Below are 24,262 nucleotides of genomic sequence, written 5' to 3'. Positions count from 1 at the left end.
ATGGACGGGACCATTAAGGTAAGAGTCCCGATTGGGGCAGAACTCAGCCACAGGGGCAGGATGGAGCCCCGCCATGTCTGTGTCACTTGCTCCTGCCCACAGTCCCTAAATATCCTCTCTCAGGACAGATATCAGTCATTTCCTCTCTCCTCCATCCTTGTCCCACTACGTACCCCTCACTCATCCTCTCTTTACCCCTCTCTCTCCGTTTCTCCATCCATCCTTCAACCCCGTCCCTCCATTTCGCCCCTGTACTATTTATCGCTCTATTCAGAGACCTGTGAGTTTTTCGCGTAGTACAGAAGTCTGGATTCTTGTGCAATTGCGGTCAGGAAAGGCTATAAATTGCGGGGGCAGCAGGGCGACCACACGCCTAGGGGCTCTCGACTCTTATGACACGAGTGACACAGCATCATGGCATGTACAGGGGGCCAAGAACTTAACATACACATCCAAACTCACATATACCTAGAACCATTATATGTATGTATAGGGGACCTGGACGCATTAATATACATAAAGTCAGGTATACCTATAGCAGAGTATAGATGACCATTACAAAAAATACTATACACATGCAATGTCAGGTATAGCTATAATACCTTAACCTTTCTATGTATAGAGGACCAGGTAACCTTTACAACACATAATATACACATATAATGCCATCTGTACATATAACACATTAACCGTCACCGTCGGGTACAGATACCCAATGTGGGGGAGGTTGGGGGCATCAAATAGGCCTTTTCTGCACTGGGCTCAATGTACAAAGAGACCCCTAGGCAGTTATTGAACCCCTGCCTGAGGCAGGAGTTTTCCATTTCTAATTGGAATCCTGAAACACAAACTTCTTCACTTGGTTTGTTCTTATAACTGGCATTTACTCACATTTATCATATTCTATGTAATATTCTAACTGATGCGGATGATAAATGGTTTCTATACAATGTATCAGTCTGTGCGATATATATCATATCACTATGTATCAATGGCTGCGGCTTCCAGCAGGTTTACATAGTTTCTAATCGAGTTATATATATAAATATATATATTTATATATAAATATAATGTTTGTGTTGAATCTAAAACTAACTTGTTACACTTATTCATTACCAAATATACTGCATGTGAATTGTTCGATGGAAGCTGCTTTCTTTATGGATGGGATTAATAGTTGGTCTGAGATTTGGCTGCAGGCAGCGAAGGGGTTACTGGGTATCAGAGCAGGGATAGGCAGTGCCCACAGACTCGGCTCTTATAATGGGGGTTTGTCCACAGGCCTGGGTGGGAGCACTTTTGATCTGCGTATTTTCTCCTTAAATCTGCTGACCTGGTGGAAAATCCAGCTAAGGAATAACATTCTTCACAAGGGAAAGTGTTTGATTAGAAGACAAACTGCAGATAACCCCAAAAGCAGAAAGTGAAGCTTTATGTCAGAGTGCGAGGTATCCATACATCCCTGACCCCATTATACTATTATATATATATCTTATATGTTACATTATTTATATGCTGACTACAAAATAAATAATAGCCAAAGAGATATTACTCTCTGCTGGCAAATAACCCAAAAACTCACAATTTAGCTGTAAAGTTACTTTGGGATCAATTACCAGTCCACCCAGCTTTACAGAAAAAGTATATTCCCAGCGCTGTACATTTACAAAGTCTATTGCTCAGTCCATATACTGTATATTTGTGCTGGTGTATGAATCCAGAGCATGCACTATTGCAACTCAATATAAAATATACATTACCTTTGAATATTTAAACATTTTAATGAACAAATTAATTTGAAATGTTTCCTAATAAAATCATTATTCTGTATAGCTCTTACCCAAATGGATCAGCATTTTATTTGTGAGCGATCCTGGCACATGGAATCAAGTTCCATTTTCGCACTATTAACCAGTAAGTCTAGGGCCTGCCCTCTCATAGAGTATGGGATTGTACATTAGAGAGTCCCAACCTTGTACTCATCCTTGGAACTCTAGGCCGTTGAGGTCTGTTCAGGACTTTACAAATCTTGCGAGGTGACTCTTCCACTGCACTGGAAAGTGAGCTTGTTAAAATAAATAAATTGGTTCCTTCCAAACCACTGCTGAACCTTCACTGGACTCTAATAGAAGATAATCTGGTGGCATCCTTTGCGTTGGCCCAATTGTGACTGCGCTTTACCATGGCTAATGATGAGAAGGACATTAAAGGCAATTGTATTCTATGCCATAACTTTCCCGTCTCTTACCAGTTGACGGAAAACCACTAGCCAGCAACAAAACATTTTGAGATAAAACAGATATAAAGTTTTATTTCGGGTTACAGAGGGTGTATACGTATCTTGTCCATACATTTCCTATTATGTAGAGGACCCCTAAGCAGGTATTTACAAATTACCTTTAATAGTAATGGGGTAATTATAAAAAAAAATCCATTGTCATTCTTATTACTGGATCATATTCTTCTGTGATCTAGCGAGTCTTGAGAAAGGCCAGAGACTGAACAGAAGGCCTCAAGAAGATGTGGCCAGCAATATGTAAGAATGGCCTCATCACGTTAGAGCCCAGCTGACTAATTCAGTTCTGTGATAAAAGATGACAATAGCCATAATTTAGCCCAAAATGTTGCAGTCTAATGCCTTATCCCAAACATTTCTGTGACAATTGGCAGTTTCCCATTTTCTGGTCTAATTTCCAGTGAAATAGAGTAAAAATGGAAGGACAAAAAGACTTGAGAAGGCCAGGACCATCTTTATCATTGAACCAGAGGGGAGCTTTGTAACCAGAAGAGGTCATGGGTTACTGAAAATGCTTTAACGGGGTGCGAAAGAATGTATATCTTGGTCTGTGGAAGATGACAAAGACCACTAGGGAGCTAGGATACAAACCAAGCTTTTATATGATTAGCGCACTTCTCTAAGTAGCATGCAATCTGTTTTTTTCTTGACACGTTGAGCATAATTTTCATATAAAGACATATTACACGTGCAAGCATCAGAGGTTTGCAGATTGCAACGTGGTGTCTTCACAGCTGAACATCATGTGTTCCAATGAAAAGTGCCAAACTAAAAAGAGTGCAGGGACGTTAACGGAAAAGTGTTCAAATGGTGCCAAAAGCACCAAAAATGATGTCAATATAAATGTTGCTTTGTGGTCTTTCATGATCTAAAGCTTAAAGAAAATATATTTTTTTTACTCCATTTTGAGGATTTGAATAAATCTGTAGCTCTAAATTCTAGCAAATGATCTTCCATCCGGGAGCTGACCTGGAAGGGAGTGAGGGGTTTGGTAAACAACCTATTATGCTGAAGATTAATGTTTTATAACAGAATAGGACATTAGTAACAAACGTCCAATTACTAGTAAATGCCCAAAACCTCTCCAGAACTAGTTCTTTAATCATGCCCCCTCATATTTTCTCTGGCCCTGCTTGATCAGAACTTTATTCTGTTATCTGAAATTAAAAGAGGTCAATGAAAGGGTGAAAAGTGTTTGTTTTACTAAGAGTAAAGAGAAGCCAAATGTGTCTGAGTTGTTCTTATATAATTAAATGTTTTGAGATAAAAATATGAATGACATATCTGCGTCAATTTACTTCTTTACCGTGCAAGCGCTACCAATTAATGTTGTGTCTACAGACTGGCCCCTTTAAGCTCTTGCTCTTTCTCACCTGCTTGGACTACAGTATACCCCTCAGCCGACTCGCAGCTGCCCTGGATGGCAATGGCCAGTAAGGGCCTGTCCTTGTTTTGGCTAGCAGGTGCTTGTTTAGATGGGGTCTAGAAATAAGAAACTAATCCCTAAGACCCCTCCGTTTTTGCAGTGCACCTTTACATCTTAACAAGGATCTTTCAGCGGCAATTTGGTTTCCATGGCCTTCAGAACTGATTATGGATTTGCTCATGTGTTCGAACTTTAAAAATGACAGTAAAATGCCAATTACACCAAAACATATGAAATTCAATAATTATTCATTTGGCTCAAAAGCTCTCTACTGAGAGGTTACGCACAGAAAGTTCTTGAATCTTTCCTTATACTTCTTTAGGCGATTTGTGTCTGAATATAAGCTATGATGTTCCAAAGTTGTTGGTCAATGTTATGGCGCTGTAACAGTTAAGGAGATAAAATTAAAGAGATCTGTCTTTTTACAAAGAAATTATTTAGAAGGTGAGTTCAAAGGAGATTATATCCTCAGCACAAATGAACACAATACTTTGTGAGTAAAAATTTCAGAAGGTACAGCCTGAGTAGTAATTATGGTTGTTCCACTTAATCGTTTAAAAGATTGAATGCAGCAATCAAAGAAATCTGAGTGTCTGAATTATTTGTCTTCAAAGCTCACAGTTTAGTATAAAAGGTTCTCTTGTATGGGTTACATCGTTTCTCTGTACTCTAGATTTTTTGTGGGTGCCGCAGTTTTCTGTTTTTTTGGGTAAAAAACCTTCATGGTGCTCGGTATGTAACTCCTGCAGTTTTGCCAAGATGGTTACTTGATGAATGGCCGTGGAGTGGCCTTGATGGTGGATAGACTGGTGTCAGGAGATTACTCTGAGATTGTGTGTTTGTTAATTTTATCACAAGCTAAAATGTGTTTCATGGGCTGTAGGTTCTGGGATGGACAGTAAGTCTGCTAGATAAGGCCTCAAAAAACCATAGCAGACCCTAAAAATGCAGCAGCGTCATGCAACAGAACCCACAAGATTATTAGACAGAACAAGGGCCTTACAGAAACCAGGGAGGTTCGCACGTGGCTAGCAGGCAACCAGGGTTTTTCAGGGGCATGGATGGTAAAAAAGCGGCAGTCATGTTGGTTTAAGAAGTCCACAGCCTGTGGTGGGCACAGTAATAATATTAATTGATCTGTAAATTAGCACTCAATGGGCCACTGCCCAGAAGAGGGTATTTGAGTCACGGGAGGGTTAACGTCAGTTGGAAGTCTGCAGTTATTTTAGAATATCCTTTTGTCCTGCTAACATTTGATAGGCTTTTAACTGCATTTAATGCACCTCACTAGGTCGCCTTTATCAACACCAGCCGGACATCCGGTTAAACACATCCAACATTTCCTGATGTATTTCCTCTGACAGAACAAAGGAACCATCTGACCTCCTCTTCCTATCTCCATCCCAAGGTTGTCAGACTATACAATTGTGAACAATAGGGTGCAGGTTTGCTAAGGGGTGTCACCCTGCCACGCACAGGGAGTGGGCACCGCGGGTGCCAGGGGCAGAATGATGATCACAATTCCTGCCTTTTAAGGAGATTTTGTGAAGCTGGGAGCAAAGCTTGTTCCTTGAAGTCAGGTCCTATGGTCAACAGAACAGCATTCGTTGGTTGTTTCGTCACCAAGTAAATTGGGTGTAAATCAGTATCTTGTAAAGAGACATATTTGTCCTACTTACTTAGACCATTAATTATCCATGCAAATAAATCAAGAATGAATGTTTCCTCAGAGCTGCAGCAGTCGGCACGGTGTTGATATCGCGGTAGCGCCACTGTTTTAGACCAGTAGGAATTCCTGAAAGCTTGGGATGTACATAAAGCTATCCTAAGAATAAAAGGTAAAAACAATCAGCATAAGGGCAGGCCAGATCCAGGACCATGAAGGTCGCATTGGGCTAAAGTTTAAAACAGATTTATCCAAGAAAAAGCTGGGTTTTCCGCCGATATATCTGCTGTTTTTTGTGTTCTGGAAAAGAGCCACATGAACCAATAAACATAAAAAACTTGGTCACTTTAAATTAACCCTAATACAATCACTAGAATTTTGCCTTTGTAGCATTATTTTTGGCCGCAGGCACAAGACTGAGTTATGAATCTGAACACTTAGAGCCATCTTTCTTCTGACACAGAAATGGGAGCAAAAGACAATACGGAGACACTTGAGGCTCTTGTGAGGTTTGTGCCAATTGCAGCAGAACCTTAATTCATAAAACCACATGAATGGGAATGAATGGACTGGAGAAAATGGCTTTACTATAATAAGGATGGTGCAGTATCACAAGCTGATCACACAAAACACAGCCGGCCGACTGTTACTGGATTATTTCCTTGGCTGATAAATGGCACGACAGTTCTGGGTCTGGCTGGGTTACATTGTATATCACAAGCTTTTATTAAACATTAAAAAGCAAAATCCTGTATTCAATTACTGGAAATAGGTTTTGTCCACATTCTCATTTTTAGTTCCAGAAAGTCCTGCAGTGGCCTTTGTGCATTAAGTGCAATGACTGGTATCGACAGGCACAACATCAGAATAATCTGCATCATCAACTCTACAGAAAGTAGCTTTTTTCTAAATATACCAGCCCAACTTCCTGTTATTTTTTTGCAAGCCGCATCTGTAGACTAACCAAGAACAGAACTTAAACCGCAAGGAGGTGAATGGTGGAGAAAATGTTAAACTGGTGATAGAAACACAGAATTTGCCAGCAGATCGGCCCCATCTAGTCTCAAAGACTATAAAGACTCAAACCTTAACCGGCCATTGGTCTCATCTGCCCACTTCTGTTGGGAGTCTGTTCCACTTATCTACCATACTCTCAGTGAACTAAAACTTCATTACATCTTATAGCCCCTTATTATTAAGATAATGATGATATATGACAATAAAGGTCTTTATACCATTCATGTACCATATTACATATAATAACCCCATTGCTTAATACGCAAACTAAAATCTTTGCTTCTTGTAGATTTTCTACAGAGCTGAGGAGTTAATGCTGTAAAATGTGCTGTTTAGTTTCATGTATGAAACATGCTAAATACTTATGTCAGCTTCCTATTATAGCACAAACACATCGTACAGTTTTGCTTTTTCAGAGCTTTTATACAGAGGCTCAGATGTTTGCATTCAATACTTACTCTGTGTGTAGATCTGTCGTACTGGGGTTGTACGCATTACAGCAAAAAAAGCAAATTGCAACTTTTTTTAAAAATTCTTTTAAATTTAGTTTTTATACTCAAATTGGTTCCCTTTTGTCCACAGAACAGGTATTGCTGGGACAGGGTGGTAGAGAATTCTAGAGCAATAAAATGGGAAATTCTGCTGTACTCAAAATTTTTCATGATTTTATACATTAGCTTGGATGTGATGGCGTTGGGTATGTTACTATTTTTAAATATATTCAAGTTTAGAGCCAGAGTCAGACACAAAGAAATATTCCTACTGAAAATGTATAAAGAATCTGACAAGCTGATGTATTGATCTAAAGTGACTGAAACGTATTAATATTTCTTCATGATAGTGTCCCTTCTACTGATAAAAACCTCATTATCTGCCAAATGAAGTGACGAATTCGTATGTGAAGCATTCCATGCTGGTCTGTAAATGTGCAGGCTGGGGGGACAATTTCCCTTTTACACAGTTGTGTGCCACAGCAGTCTCCTGCTCTTTTAAAATCTTTTGAGATCCCCCTGACATGAAAACATCCATTTTGATTCATAATCCTTCAGTTACATCAAGGCCTAGCATTGTTTATATATATAATAAATGCGAGCGTTACCAAATGTTCTCCCATAGTAGCCAGACTGTCAGCTGTCTCCCAATACAAGACACGTTCCTTCCCCTGAACAGGAGTTGTTATTTTTGGGCAGTTTCATGTGATGTAGGCAGAATACTTGGATTCCGCACCGAGGAAGGCATCAGGCCAGCAGATGTAAGAGAAGGCGTTTGAAGAGTCTGGGGATGAGAAGGGGCAGAGCGGCCCCCACTTCGGTGCTTTTAGAAGCTAACATACTAAATGTTATTATTATTAATGTTAGTGGCAAACTGGCTCTATTATGTGCCTTTTCAGTGGCGTTGGGCAGGTAAGGTTCTGTCTATGTATCCATGTGTTTAAATATAAACTGTTGGGGCAATGACGGATAATCTGTGAATTTATGGGCTTTTTGGGCGTCACTTTGTGGTTTCCTTTATAAGGCCAATTGCTTCTTTTCTGCCATCACAATCTAGGTTTCCTCAGCACAATGGAGCAAACGTTTGTAAAATGTCACGAGACCTCAGCAAAGTGACACAAAATAAAAATGAAAGACACGTATTTGCTGTTCTGAAGTCCACGTTGATAACTCTGGTTTTTGGGCGATAATAATACTGGTTTATTGGGCAGGGATGAAGGTTGCCAGAGGTCACCTATACCTACTTTATAGCCAATGCACGCTGGTTTCTAATGTAAAGGGAAATCTGGTTAATATATATATATATATATGTAAGATGTTACTTTGTGTTCATTTATTTGGTGAGCAGACGCAATGCATTGGTGAGTTGCAAATTGTGAATGGGGTCAAAGCAAGCTTTTGCTATAAATCATTTAAGTTTGCTTATTTCAATGGTTTTTAAGCAGGACATTATAATGTGTTATGAATATTATTACACGATAAGGATTCCACTTTCTTCGTTGCTTATTTCATCGGGTTAAGGGCTGCACAGTCGAGTATATTTCCAGACACTGCTGCATTTGTTTGGAGTATTTTGTCCTGGGAGCGCTTTGAAGGATGGTGAAAAGACGTCTGCTCGCTGCCTGCAGCCCGTCCTGCGTATCCCAGGGGCCACATGAACTGCCCACAGACTGGATCTACACAAAAAACCTTGTGTCAGTTCCATGTAATGAGGGCAACGAGCAAAATGCACAATATGCCTTTCTTAAAGGCAGCCCATAGGTAAAGCAGAACCGGTTTTGGAAACCCCCAGGCTGTATATTGGGATCAATATTAATTTGGGAATATTGGGGACATGAATTATTTGCTGGATATTTACATAAAAAATGGGCTGGAATTTATGACATAGAAACCTAGAATTTGCTGCAGATCAGACCCATTTAGCTTGTCTAGTCACCCATTTTTCCTCCTTAATCACTCTTTGGTCACTATTATTAGATTCTACCACTTCCGATGGGAAGCTGTTCCATTTATCTACCACCCTCTCTGTAAAGTAAAATAAAAATAAATTGACACATTGCAGAGTAATTTTAATTTTATCAAAATTATTTATTTTGTTTATAATGTTGCTTTAAATGAATGACCTGCAATCTAATGTGGAATTATAGAGTGTTTTTAACCTGGTTATAGCACCATCTAAAGACAACCTAATCTTCTCCTATACCTGCTATAGGATAATTAATATAATAGAAACAAGATGTTGGTGGAGGACAATGAGCTCCTTTATCTAGCGCTTGGTATAAACGTCTGTCACAGGATTAGAACTCGAACATTTTACATTAGATGCTATGAATAGATTTTTGGTCGGCCTGTTAGAGTAATTCAGCCCGAGTTGAGTTCTCGACAAGCAGGGAAAGTTTAATCTGAAATGTTTAAAACATCTGGACCTGGTGGCCAAACATTTGCTCCAAGAAAGATTTCCACTGAAATACTTCCATAAGCTGCAGTTTTGTTGCACCCGCAAGTAACTTAATTGAAATAAGGTGATAACCCTTGAAGAGTAAAACATAATATTAGATTGTTTTTAACAAAAGAAACATTTCCATATCTGAGAAAATTGGGGCAGCTACTACTGGCCTGGAATTGCTGCTTTGGAGAAAGATCCGGGAACATCTTTAATGCTTTATTGCTATGATTTCTAAGTTCTAGGCAAAGAAGGACAAAGGATACCCCAGGGGGGGTTATAATTTTATCCATTATAAAGAAAGGATCTTCAGAAATTATTTTGTTTTGTCTGAGATATAAAAGTTCCATCTTCTTTTGTATCACAGGAAGCTCTGTCGGTGGTGAGCGGCGACCATACTTTGTTTGATTCATCGTATGGAGCATCGCCTCATCTCACGAAGGCTGACATGACCGCCTCAGGGAACCCCGACTATGGCCAAGCTCACAAAATCAACCCTCTGCCCCCACAGCAGGAGTGGATCAACCAGCCAATGCGGGTCAACATCAAAAGGGAATACGATCACATCAATGGATCCAGGTACGAACCCCACAATGAAAACCCCTTCCGCAATGGGGTAATGTTTAAAGAGAAGTTCTGGTGCGACGTGGTGAAATCTACACAAGAATTGCTCTTTTAGGGCATGGATGTTTTCTTTTCCTGTGTTTAGACGATTATCCAGTGTCACCTAGCATGGGGTAGTCCTTCAAGTGGCATTTTTTATGGACCCCTATTGGTAATTATATATATATATATATATATATATACATATATATATATGTGTGTGTGTGTGTGTGTGTGATTTATGTTGTTTTGTGCATCTAACTCAGAGCTTTGTCACTTCCAGCTAGTGGCTCAGAGTGGTGTAAGCTTTCTGCAAATAAAAATGCTTGCGGTTTATTCATAGACCCAATTACAATATGTTACTGGGTGTCTGGCCAGCATTACATAGTATATGTGTGGGGTTATATGAAAGCTGTTGTGGTACATACATGACCAAGGAGCCCCCGGTTGGTAAGAAACAAAGTTTAGATATCTGCATATGTGAATTTTTGTTTGTTGTCTAAACCAAACACGACTCGCTGGGGTTTGTATAACCCCAAGCCTGCCGGAATAAACGCATAGATGTGTACATTAAACGCAGGTATAAGGAGGGCCCTCAAATATTGCAGCATTAACCTGGTCCACGTGTGCAGCGTTAGCGCAACCCCAGCAGCTCCTGCACACCCACTGTGGCAATCGTTCACAGCCCCTGGGAAGGGGAAGAGATTTTTGGTCTGTTGCCTGGAACAACAGTAGCCAAAGAAGAAAACTTAAATTCAAACATATGTTAGTCAACATCTTCTATCTAGCGTGCAGCACCGGCAGACCAGCGCGCACATTCGGAAAAAATTATGGATGAACTGTTAACCCTCGTGAGAGATCAGAAACACATTAGACTGGAAAACCCTGCTACTCGCAGTCTGCTGAACGATTCTGATCTGTGGCCGGTGACAACAACAACCTGTTACTGCAGACTATCTGAAAGCGGATCGATAATCTGCACGTCACGGCCTGCAACGCAATATAAACTCTGCATAATCCACTACGATACTACCCTGTACCTGCACCGTGATAGAACTCTGTGATTCTTTTTGTTCACTGAGAAGGTAGTAGATAAGTGGACCTCTACAGAAGTGGTAGAGGGTAATACAGTGAGGGGATTAAACATGCATGGGATAGACATACGGCTCCTTAATCTAAGACGAGACCAACGACTGATTAAGGTTTGAGTCTTTACAGCAGGAGAAATGGGCAAGGGGCCGATCCGCCGGCAGATTGTAAGCTTCCTATCTGATCATATGCTGGAGTGTTGTGCTGTTATATGGTGTAGCATTGTGTTACAATGTTACTCTGTGTGGTAATGGAGTGTTAATGATAAAACTGAAGCAGTGTGACTGTGAAACTTTGTGAGGAGAACAAAAATGAGGGTGTTTATTGATCTGAACCCCTAAGGATGACTTTCAAGTAGGGCCCACTCAGCTATACCCCATAATAATAAAGACTAGCAAGTAATATTACAATTACTACAGTTGGGATCACAATGAATGTCTTGTATTTGCTTTGCTTTTTGATGCTTTTTGTGATACTTTCCAGACAACAGTGAATTAAATGCTGTCTGCATTCATTCTGCTACATGATAGCGTCATTCACAGTAACCACGCTTTCCTTGTCCCAGGGAATCGCCGGTGGACTGCAGCATCAACAAGTGCAGCAAACTCATCGGAGGTTCAGAAACGAACGCAATGACTTACAACAGCTACATGGATGAGAAAACTGCTCCTCCGCCAAACATGACCACCAATGAGAGGAGAGTCATTGTGCCAGCAGGTATATACAGATACACTGATGGTATACGGCCAGGGGTCTCACAATATCACTGCCAATACACGGGAAATATATATGCAAAACAATTTGTATTGTAGTATACGATAGTATATACGATTAGTATTAAATTATTTCACTTCTTTGGAGAAAGAAATTCTAGCAACAGAAATTATCTGAAAACTAAAGTAGCATCTTTAATTTGTGTATGCATTATCACCAAACCTGTTACATTTTAAATATGTATACAGTATTATTTTCACCTTTTTTCTGTAGTTTTTACATGTTCTGTGGTTAGAACTTCAGGTTCTGAACGCCCAGATCTTTAGATGCACTCTCACTCCTGAGCATGGCATTAAATACCAAGGGTTAGGCAGACTACATGGGCCCCAAATTCTCTTCTGCCATTAAAATATATGCTTGAGGTTTTCTGACTACATCTTACGATCAGTTAGGTTTTCTTCTGATCTTACCCAGAAAGGGTTAATGGATTTAAACCAACATATTTTCTGCAGAATAACATGCTTTAACCTGTTTCTGTGGCCAGATCCCACCTTGTGGACACAGGATCATGTACGGCAGTGGTTGGAATGGGCTATCAAGGAGTATGGGCTCATGGAAATCGATCCCTCACTCTTTCACAATATGGATGGCAAAGAACTGTGTAAAATGGGTAAAGAGGATTTCCTCCGCAGCACGTCTCTCTACAACACCGAAGTCCTGCTTTCTCACCTCAGCTACCTCAGGGAAAGTAAGTAGAATCTATTGTTCCTCAAACATATTAATATGTTCCTTCATAGGAGCCAAAGACAAATACCAAGACTGTAATGGACTAAAGCTACCAAATTCGCTGGCAGGGAATGAGTACAGAGAAGGAAGCCCCTTGACCTTGCCCATACTTGGTTTATTGGAGTAACTGAACCCCCAGTTCCCTAAATGTTATGAAGCACAATAATAGTATTAGAAGGGACGGGTCAGTGGGTCCCTTGAGCATGAGGAACCTGCCTTGCCACAAACAAATACCATGTTCCTTGTGTAGATTAGACGGTTTAAGACTCTGATCTCTAACATCAAAACCTTACGTCAACCTTAAGTGAATTTGAGGTTTACAATCCCACACAAGGAGGCTAGAGAATTACTTGGACCCCATTCCTTATCATAATATTAAGCAGACATCTGTATTCCATGTGTGTCAGACCTAACCAATCTATTACACCATTCAACCATTAACGACCCCTGACCTGCTTCCCACTGGGGTCGCACAGTATTGACAAGAAGTGCCTCTAAGACTTAGTATTTTACGAATGAACTAACCCTTTTCACAAAATGCCAAATTATTAAGGTCTCCATTCTCTTGTCCACAGGTCAGTCTGGAACTCACTAAGCCACTTTTTTTTAAGCAACCATACTGTTTCTGCCCATGGGCTTAGATTAGCTCTATATATTAAAAATGAATCCCAACCGGCTCAAAACATAGGACTTTCCCAAGATGCTGAAAAGACCATTTTCAGTAAAAAAGAGAATCCTGAAAATCCACAGAATATCCACTGCATTCTTTTTACATATTTCCCCAGCAAGTTAAAAACAGACCTTTTGATTACTCAGACTCAATAGAACATTGATCTAGCATATTGAAATCTCATGTTCTCTGGTCCCGTGATTTTAGTTAATTTTAAAAATGAACTGACATTTAATAATAAAAAGGTCTGTTACGGTACCTGATTTGATTTCACTGAACACTGTTAGTATCCAGTATTACAATACATAGAGAATACTATAATCAGAAGTGTAATGGTTTACTCTCAACATGCTGTATAATGCTTCACACACTTCAGATTATTGAAGGCTGGGTCTCCCCAATGTGGGAATTCTTTTTGCACAAGCTAGCTTGAAAAGTTACAAGTCGCACGTAGAGCGAATATGGTCTTATCACCATAGCAACTGAGACAATACCAATGACTGATTAATGTTTAAGTCTTTACATCAGGAAAAATAGGTAAACCAGATGTGCCAAATGGGTCTGATCTGATCTGCCGGCAGATTCTATGTTTCTAACCAATGGAATCGTGCAGTCATTGGTTGCTATGGCGAAAGAACCACATTTGAAGATGTGCCACAAGTTACTATTTATACATATTTTTAGGTGGTGCAAAGCCTTTAGTGATGAATCAATCTTGTTTCAATGAAATTTTGTATGTAAACGTTATGACGAAAGCACGTTCTCCTGGCCTGTGGAAAAAGCGTCTAATCGCAACCATCCATACCACTTGTATATGAACCTTTTCCATTTCCTCCTAGGCTCGCTGGGTTATAACGCTCCATCGCATACAGACACATCTTCACGGGTGACAGCAAAAGAGGGTAAATAATAAATATTCACTTACCTTCTTGGTTTCAAAAAAGTTATTTTAAAAAAAACAAAAACATCTGTGTTAACTGGGATCTGAAATATTCAAACACAGTGCTTGTTAGAAATGTAAGATATCTGCTATGATCGCCAATAGATATCAATATGTGTGAATTTAGACTTTTTAACTACATGTAATCGCTGCTTTACCACTTATAGGCATGTTAAGAGACTGTTGGACTTTTTGATAGGCATTATATTGGGGTTAATAATAACAGTCCTGATATTATCTGTGTTGAATTGCAAGTTCACCAAGCAGGCACCGACACAACCCATTCTATGGTGATAGTGTGTATCACAGAGTGCTCTGGCTGCTAGATCAAACTTACAATATAAACAATCATTTCTATAGAAGAGGTGCACTGATTTTGGTGGATAATGCTACATCAGGTGGTTTGATTTATTAATATGAGGGTTTAATAATGATAATATTGATCTATTTTTTTTCTGTTTGTAAATGTCAGCGAGAATGTAGATGCTATAAATCCCATTGAGCGGTTTGATACAAATCCTGGATAGCAGAGGTTTATGGAGGACTATTTGCATGGTTACTATGCTCAGAGAATGGTTAATGGATGCTGTAGCTGGAGTTGCCAGGAGCGTGATGCGTCCGTTTAGGGAGAAGCAAAAAATCCCACTTTTATTGCAGGTGCGGCTTTTGTCTGACATATAATAGCTCGTGAGCTTGAGTGCCGCCAGCTCTCTGGTTTTCTCCTGCCGCCTCACTACCTGGGTGCGCAGGGCTCTCACGAATTGAATCAAGGTGCATTAGCAAGACAAAAGCTAATCAGTTGGCTCCCCTCTATATGAAGCTTTGATGGCGACCGACAAAAGAATCCTTTAGAAAGGCCACATTAGGCTCCAAAATGCACTCTTAAAGACACATTCATTTTCTGCAGCCGTTGCTTTTGTTACCCCCTGCCTTTAGGTTGATACCCCCTATTTTCCTCTGTGGGACCTGCCTTGTTTATGTCTCATCCAGTTGGGATTAATGTGGGTGACAGGTGCAGCAGTTCAGTGAACCAGTTCACTCCTTGTTTATCTTGCTGCACAGATACATTGTATGTTAATATATCCCAGGTTAGTTCAACAAAGTGGGTATTATTTATTAATGTTTAATAGTAGGAGTAGGAGTCATGTTCAAATTGATACAAAAGTAGAAAGGTTTTACTGTACCGCTGGGTTATACTGGCAACTGAACGGAGAGGCCACAAGTCTTGATAAGGCTTATAATATAGAGTAGGAAAGGAGAGCTTTCCGTCTCTGGGGAGACTCTCTCGCCTTCAGACAATTCACATCAGTAGGAATCTTTACCATAAACAAACCAGGAGTCATAACTGTTATGGCTCTGACTTCATTTTGTGCTCATGTATAATACATATATAGAATACATGTTTTTGATCATAAAATATCTGACATAACGCCATAGAGGGCTTACAGGCAGTGGAGAATGGATTTTGGCCCGTTGTTGATGCCAGCAGCCACATTCTTGAGGTTGGGGATACATACAAACACATGTACACATGCTTATCTCATACTTGTACATACATAGTCTGTATGAGACTGTCCAGGCTGGTCACAGTACAGACCACCACGGCCATCCCTGAAAACTACTGATCTAGGCGGATGTCTTAGAGAGATGACAGGTGCTCATGGCTGAGGTTTAAAGGCCATTATTCTGCTCCTCTCCCTCTATGTGTGATTACCTTAAGTGCTTTGAGCAGTTTCAGTCTGTGATCACCCACAGTATTGTATGAACTGTGGAGCGGCATTGGGCGTATTGACTGACCAATATTTTAAGACACTACAGATTACTTAAAATTTACAGTTTATTCACACTCCTCTTCTTGGGTTAATGTCAAACTTCATAGACTATGTGAAGATTCATCAGCAACATAATAAGATCACTATTCCAACAATGTCAGTTAGTTAGTAATCACTCAATGTTGGCAATAATAGCAGAAACACAAAATGAGTGGAGGACATGTTGGAGGGCTTTTTTTAATGTAAAATATTGCAAAATTAGTAAAAGGAAAACCTTACAATGTTTTTCCTGATTCTTCCTGCATGGCTGGGGGTGGTTCATGTAAGGTCATGCGAGGGTCACTTTATGGCCTGGTTTTCTACTATGTGCTATAAATGTACTCCTGTTGTCATCCAGAACTCTCCCAGACTAAAGCACAAGGATATTGAACCTTTTATTTATAACGTTTGCCGCGGGTGCTGCTCATGACTCTAGTTTAAGGGTTAGGGTTAAGCCTGCATTTCAGGCACTCACTCCATATTCCATAATCTCTTAAAATGAATGGATCGCTTCTGCCCAGCACAGGCAGCGCAGTGTGTGTCAGCAGGAAAGTATGATGTAATCCCGAAGCAATCTCATGTGTTATTTTTGTCCTGGAAATAACACACCTCACTGGGGACAGCATCTCGTGGATGCTGTGTTTACACTCTACCTGTTCTATCAATATCTTGAGGTTTGGCAGAAGCGTCTAGCAAGGGTGGAGCGGCCTTTTTTTGTAAATTAGCTTAGCTGCCGTTATATGAAACATCCCTGGAAGAGAAATTCTCAAACAGGTCACTAGACCAAGAGTACATATCTTTTATATCTATAACATATTGACTATCACATTTTATTTAAACCCCAGTCTAATTTGGGGCATTTGCTTACATTCTTGTTGTCATTGTGGCCGAGCACAAGGTCGAGTTTGCATGGTATATGCAATGGAACTTTTCACGGTCAACTCCCCAGTGATGTGTGAGATAATATATTAAGTAAGCAGGGAATCTTGGTTTTCCATTTATTAAAGATTGAGGGTAAAATAGCTATCTTTCTTCTCTAGACTAATTTTTTCTACTGGCTAAAGTAGTTTACGATATATATTATTTATTGAAGGATATATATATATATATATATATATATATATATACACACATACATTTATACAGCATATATCACCTAGAAAGTCCTCAGTCAGATACATATGACAATGAACATTAGTTGGACCATTAAGGCTGGAATGGAACAATAGTAGATACATTTAAACAGCTAGTTCTTGGGGGGGGGGGTGATTCTATTTCGTATTGCCACGCAGTGCCAGTGATAAAAAGGAGAGGTTAAGTCAAACAGGGAGGGCTTTAGGTGGGTGATGGAAAAGTCACCAGACACAGAATTCGGGCCTGGGTCCCCAGAGAAATAGTAATTACTAACAACTCTCATCCTTCAGGAATGCACCACATTTTGCACAAAGAAGACTAAAACTATTTTATTGGTGTTCTTAGTAATAAATCAATGTCAGGTTCCTCAATAATTAAAAAAAACCTCATAGTTACCATCACATATTTCATTGTTTATATAAAATTCAAGTGGAGATTATTTCAAGGAAACATTGCGCACGTAAAACCAACCTTCACAGACTAGCCGTTTGGCTACCTAAGCTCCTGGCAATATGCGAGCACAGAAAGTGGTACAGTGCCACGCGTACCCTTTGCCACCCAGCTTAGATGGACTTCATGTATGTATACTGGGGTTTTAAATTCAGTTACCTGCTTCTACAAAGTCTCAATATGTTTCTTGAGAAGTTAACACATTTCTAATGGGTATATTGCGGACTTGTTATTCTGCATTTTTTTTTATTATGTTTATTTTATTATGTTTTATTCTTTCCTCTTTTTATTTTGTGATTTTATCACTTAAAAATAACACAAACGTTTAAGGCTTTTTTTGCTTCTATGGCAACAACCTATCAGTGCCTTGTTTTGTGTCGTGAGAATTAAGTGCTCCCAGGAACAAATTATGAATGAGTCTATTTTTTACTTGATTAAATAATTATTTGGTGTGAGGTTTTTGACAGTTCTAATATTTTTCTAATGTGGCGTTAAGTTAGAAAAGTGGCAAATTCAATAGACTTAAGTTTGAATGCGTAACCACATAAAAATGCCCTTCTTTGCCCCATTTTGTGTTGGTGTACTTTCTTGCAAATACCTCACTTTTCGGCATAGTATGTTATAAAGGATGCTCCATTATTCAGTTTGTGTTAGAGAGTTTTCCTTGTATATTTCCCTTTACCCTTCTCTGTTTTAATTGTTTTCCTTTGAAATTCCACAGCAAATGTTTTGTCTGATTCCTCTCTCTGACCCACCTCGGTGGCCGGCCACTCTGTTTTTTCACGGGAAGCAAGAAACAAAGGCCGGTTGTGCTAAAGTTAGGGGGAGACAGGAAACTCAACTCACATGGGAGCCTCCAACTCTGCCTGTCCCAGAGTCGGACTCCAGCTTGTAGAATTAAACCTGACAGCGTGTCTGGGACACGTTGTATGTAATGATTATCCGTGCCTTTCGCCGAGCAAAAGAACCACCAGTTTATTAAACAAAAATAGCAAAGACTTGTTCGGATGTCGGGTTGTATTTTCCTTTGTTTTTAAGGAAAAAATAAAACCCAACATTTTATTTTTAGCCAAAATTTTGAAAATGGTTGGTTTTATTTTAAATTATTAGTTTTTCTAAGACTTTTATTTAATTGCAATAAAATAAATTAGACCACATTATAACATACCCATCTGTCAACAGAAGCCACAATGAGTTACAATACTCAAGGCCAAATCATTACTCGGGTAAGTTTTGGCCACGCAGACGCTTAAGGGAGCCTGTGTTGGACGCAGATTTTGGCAAACATGTGCCAATATCTGATTTGGTAGAAAAATACATAATACCTACTCTTTTTTTCCCTCACTGGCTTCCATGAGACTGAGGAGAGCTTTCCATATGGTTTAACACATTTAATGTCATAGGTTGGGCAACACATTGAAAAGCAAATAACGCTCTCCCAGGACACGCGAAGTGTTACACGCCAGCGTTCTTTGCTCTTTGTTGCAGGTCTGTTAGTAAGAGGAGAAAAATCTGAAAGATCCAAAGCCCACATCGCACTTCTCTTTACGCTACACACACTTGTGTTTATTTGGTTCTGCGCTGACACATTACTGTGTGTCTGTAAATATAGCTTTGCAAAAAACCACATACATGTCATACTTATTTATAATCATGGATATTTTGGAGACGTGAAACATCAGGACAGAAACCTTACATTCACCTTTTGTTAAAATCTCTTTGCTGATGGGTAAATCACCTGATTTTAACTGTCTTCTACACCATCACAGCAGTGTAGAAGAGGAAGGAGTCACTTCCAGCCCGAGAATCTGAACCTTCACCCTGAGATTGGGGCAAAGACCCAGTGACTCAGGGTCTAAGCCAAAGAGTACTCTACAGATAATGTTGGGGAGACAGATCTCAATGTAAATTTTTTTTTATAATGAACAGTGTTTCACCTCCCCTTTATGAATATATTACTTAATCCATTTAATTCATGAGCATTTTAGCCATACTAGAGGAGTGAGCTTGGAGACCCCTTGACTGATCCGTGTACAGTTTGTTCAGTTCCATTATGTTTCACTGCTTTATAAATTAGGAACAATGAAACCTGAGCTGTACAGCCTTGCGTCTGGAAATCTGGAAGCAGCGAAATGTTTCCTGGGAGAAGGGAAACCAAAGTCTTTCCCCCCTTCCATGTTCCTATGCCTTGGCTATACCAACACTGGCCTCTGCCGACTTCCAGCGAGTTTGGCCGGCGCCCCTGGCTGCGTCACAGCGAAACGTTCTTATTCTTAACACTCTCTTGTTACGTGGGTGGCGTCTGCGCCTGGCACTGTAAACCCAGAATATTCTGCCAAGCCTTGTCTGCGTTAACCCATTTAGTACAGGATAAATACATTGTAATAGGATATAGACCGTAACAACAGCATCTTTATTGACACTGGAGTAGGAAGGTGTGAATGAGATATTTACAAAGAAAATAATCTATAGGGAAAGGATCTTACAAAACAAAAATCCCAGCAATGGAAACAGAACTAGAACCCATTTATTTCCTGGACCAACAAAAAAAGATATATTTACCTAATGTGCCTCTAGATTTTTTCAGTCACAAAAAAGAAAAGCGGTGTAAGACAGCCCGGTGCCATCTGAGATTTCACCATTTGCATTTTATGCAGATGTATTGCTGTAATGCTAAGACGTTGGCTCCAGTAAAAACATCTCATTTGTATAAAGGGTTTTAAGAGTGCAGGGCCCCAGAATCAAGATATTCACTTCGAAAAGCAAATGTTTTTTCAGTATAAACGTTATTCTCAGTGAATTAGTAAAATAAGAACACATTTGCCCGGGCAGTGGTTACTTTTTAGAGTTACTTTAAACCATATTTTCTGTACATCACTACCTCATTAAATGTTTTAAGTGCATGGTCTGGCATTAGATGTAATGTAACGGTGGTTTTATATCAGTTGTATTCTGAGTGGTAAGATTGGGGAATGCAGCGCTCTCGCTTTTCAAGGGTCCAAATACTGCAGGAACCTCTCACTCCAAAACACAGACTGCGGAAAAACGCTGCCTTTTGTCATTAGGTGCTGGGTTATTACATATTGGTCATTCTTCTGCATAGAGACTAAGTCTTAAAGGAACCAACAAAATTCCTTTTCTTAATCATTTCCAGGTGTTCATGTTTTACTCAGGAACTGAAACTCCACCGAGGGAGCCCCATACGTGTCTCTCTAACAAAATCGGTTACGAGATACTTTGTATGGTTTGGTTTGCGGTGTAGGAAGCAAACAGGAAAAGGCTCTGGTGTATTTTCATACAGTTGAAAATATGCATAGATGACCTCTGGCAATTCAGCAGGCTGGCTGAGGGTGATAGAGTTAGGGGCGCCAGATTATACATTCAAAACTGGAGACTGATTACATTTACACGTCAGGCCAGTCTTGGGTTTTGTTTGTATAATGACTATATCTGAAGCTTACTGTATCTGAGCTGTCACCTTTAACCTGGACTGAAATACAGAGTTTGGCATGTAACCCATGATAACAAACATGTTACTAACATACTATACAGCTTTATATTGATGTGGTCAGATGGCAGTTAATTTCTATGACACTCGTGGCTAATCTGCCTTTTCTTTTAACAGACCCTTCTTACGAGGCAGTGAGGAGATCTGGATGGGGAAATACCGTAAACTCGCCTGTTACCAAAAGTAAGTGGCATTCAATTCACAACTTTCTAGTTCCCAAATAATGTCAGTCTGAGCAAGTCCTAACACTGCTATGCACCCCATTCAGCAGCAAAAGAGCAGATTGTGTTACAACTTCTACTCATCTGTCCGGTGTTTTATGGCAATAACCAATGACTACTTGTGTGTCGCATGACAAGTATGCACACCCTGAAAAATTATTTCATCGTGTACACTTTTGCCTTTCCATTATTTCAGGAAATCAGCAGTACAGGGTATGATTCTTCTAATGCTGTATTTAGTTATAAAGCTGTAACTATATTTCAAATGGTCAACGAGGCACACTATTTTTTGTAATAAGGGGCTACTGAAAATGTCAAAATAATGCTCTGCTCTTTTAGAGTGTTGTTTTCTCTCCTGGGCATGCCAAACAGCTTATAAAAAGGATCATCAGGGCATGTGTCTAAATGACAAGAAAAATTGGTTACACGCAGACAGGGGCAATAGATATGACGCTAATATCAGAATATTATCTGCAACTGACATTTAGGAGATACTTTTTAGAGATGTAGTCCATGGGTAGCATGTACCAAGGGGGTGGTCTAAAAAGCTGGGAGTGCACTCTACATACAGCTTTCATGTGGCGTGGGGTAAATCTATGATACAGGGAAATGTAAAGAAACAGAAAATGCCAAACCCCCACACCCATTGTATTGGTGATAACCTTGCGTGCTGCTGGTATCTGATACACTGTTATCTTGCAGGTCCCCCACTGGGAGGAACTCAAAATGTGAACAAAACTACAGATCAGCAGAGACCGCAGCCAGGTAAACATGTGGGGACGCCTGACAAAACAAGAACAAAGAGGGGGTCCTCATCTGCTAAATAATGGGTTAAACTGTTTTTTGAATAAAGACAGAATGGACATTTATTTAAATTGAGGAGAAATGGCAGAGACTTAGAGGTAAAATAAAGAAGTTTTACTTTACTGAGAGGGTGGTAGATAAGTAGAACAGTCTCCACGCAGAAGTGGTAGAGGAAAATACTGTGAGGGAATTTAAGCATGCGCGGGATGGGCATTTGGATCCTGAATCTAAGATGAGACCAGCGACTGATTCAGGTTTGAGTCTTTACAGCAGGAAAAACGGGCGACTAGATGGGGGCCGAACGAGGCTGATCTGCTGGCAGATTCTAGGTTTCTATGAATGGTAACGCAGTAATAAAAGCAGGCTGCACCTACAGCATTATTATTCATATAAGAGATGATATTCTTCCGCCACAGCTTTTGTCATGTCTGCCGTTGCTAATTTTTATATTTGCAAAACCAGCAAAATGACCCTCAAGCAATTGTCATGTTAGTGTAGTACTATAAAATAGTGAACTATTTTTTTCAGTATCTTCTCTATTAATCCCAGGAAGATGTCACTCACTTGAGGTCTGCTGCCTGTAGGCTGAATTTGTTAAACGTGCCAATACCGCTGTGGCTAATATCACGTAGAGCACTAAGCAGTTTCCCTGGACAAAGTTAGGGATCCGAGCCGTGCATCTAGGATGCTCCAGACTCCAGCCTTTTTTTTTATACAAGATTGCCCCCTAGTGACAAAGGGAGGGTCAAACACTTAATGAAAAGAGGAGAATGAAATTATTTCGGAGCGGGCCTTGCTGTGCGATGGATGCTTTGATTTTTTCTCTCTCTTTCAATAGATCCATATCAAATATTGGGACCTACAAGCAGTCGGCTAGCAAACCCAGGTGAGAAAAATAAATGCATTTTGGATAAACACTGGATGACTTTTAGAGGCATTAAATACATCGGTACCATGTCCAGACTGGGAATAAAAACCAGCCCTGGAAATAATTTAATGTTAGACCCATATATCACAGCAACACTATTATGCACAGATTACATATATGTCCAGCCACACTATATTTTTGTTTTGTCATCAATCTCATCATAACCCTCAATATCATAATATTCCAAGATCTTCAAATTTAAGTTGACAGAGAAAATGAAAATGTACATTAAACATAACCCAAAAGGTTTAATTTGACAATCTTAACAAGAAGATCATACTGACTGTGATTTGCCACACTGACAGAAACTCAAACATGCTGACCATCCTCAGCCAAACTGGCAACACAACCTATGTACGCTGACCATTCGCACCCAACTGACACCAATGCAATACACACTGAAACACACGTACCACTGTAAGCCAAACACACGCGTGTTCTCTATCAAATGGTATGCAACATACACATTACAACCATACACAATACACCACTCTCTGCATATCATTCAAAGCCAAGCACATACACCAAACACCACTTGGAACTGTGGGCTGCTATAGTTTTATAAGTGATCTCTGCAGCAGCTGGCCAACATCCAGACTATCCTCATGGCAGGTGGCCTACAAATAAATGTATGTGTACTCGGGTGGGTCAGTCAAGCCATAAGTATCCAATAAGGGTTTTTAACATTTACCGCTGTGATCCTACTGATGCAGTTAATATCTTCGTCTCCCGCAGGCAGTGGCCAGATCCAGCTGTGGCAGTTTCTCTTGGAGCTGCTTTCTGACAGTTCCAACGCCAGCTGCATCACATGGGAAGGCACCAATGGGGAATTCAAAATGACAGACCCGGATGAAGTAGCCCGTCGGTGGGGCGAGAGAAAAAGCAAGCCCAACATGAACTATGACAAGCTGAGCCGGGCTCTACGATACTACTATGATAAGAACATCATGACTAAAGTCCACGGGAAACGCTATGCCTACAAATTTGACTTTCATGGCATTGCTCAGGCACTACAGCCTCACCCTACGGAGACATCCATGTACAAATACCCATCAGAGTTCTCATATATGCCGTCATACCACCCCCACCAGCAGAAAGTTAACTTTGTTCCTTCACACCCCTCCTCTATGCCAGTGACATCGTCTGGCTTCTTCGGAGCAACTACACCGTACTGGAGTTCACCAAATGCAAATATCTACCCAAACCCAAATGTCCCACGACACCCAAATACCCATGTGCAGTCACACTTGGGAAGTTTCTACTAG

At 40.1% G+C, this 24,262-nt stretch overlaps 1 protein-coding gene across 3 annotated transcripts; it reads left to right on the top strand.

Moving 5' to 3' along the window:
* On the top strand, positions 1-24,262 carry LOC149286941 (retroviral integration site protein Fli-1 homolog). Of its 3 annotated transcripts, XM_089493717.1 has the most exons (9): positions 1-18; positions 9,707-9,918; positions 11,597-11,748; positions 12,290-12,493; positions 14,041-14,103; positions 21,162-21,227; positions 21,968-22,030; positions 22,908-22,955; positions 23,733-24,262. In XM_089493717.1, the coding sequence occupies exons 1-9, from the start codon at positions 1-3 to the stop codon at positions 24,260-24,262; spliced, it is 1,356 nt and encodes a 451-aa protein (XP_089349843.1). The 3 variants fall into 3 exon arrangements, with proteins under 3 accessions (XP_089349843.1, XP_089349844.1, XP_089349846.1); XM_089493718.1 differs by lacking the exon at positions 21,162-21,227; XM_089493720.1 differs by lacking the exons at positions 21,162-21,227; positions 21,968-22,030.

Source organism: Sceloporus occidentalis, unplaced genomic scaffold (assembly GCF_023333645.1).
Source record: "Sceloporus occidentalis isolate IW3139 unplaced genomic scaffold, rSceOcc1.0.p SCAF_66, whole genome shotgun sequence".
NCBI classification, from domain to species: Eukaryota; Metazoa; Chordata; class Lepidosauria; order Squamata; family Phrynosomatidae; genus Sceloporus; species Sceloporus occidentalis.
Note: the sequence above shows the minus strand (reverse complement) of the source record. Positions and strands in the feature narration are given on the sequence as shown.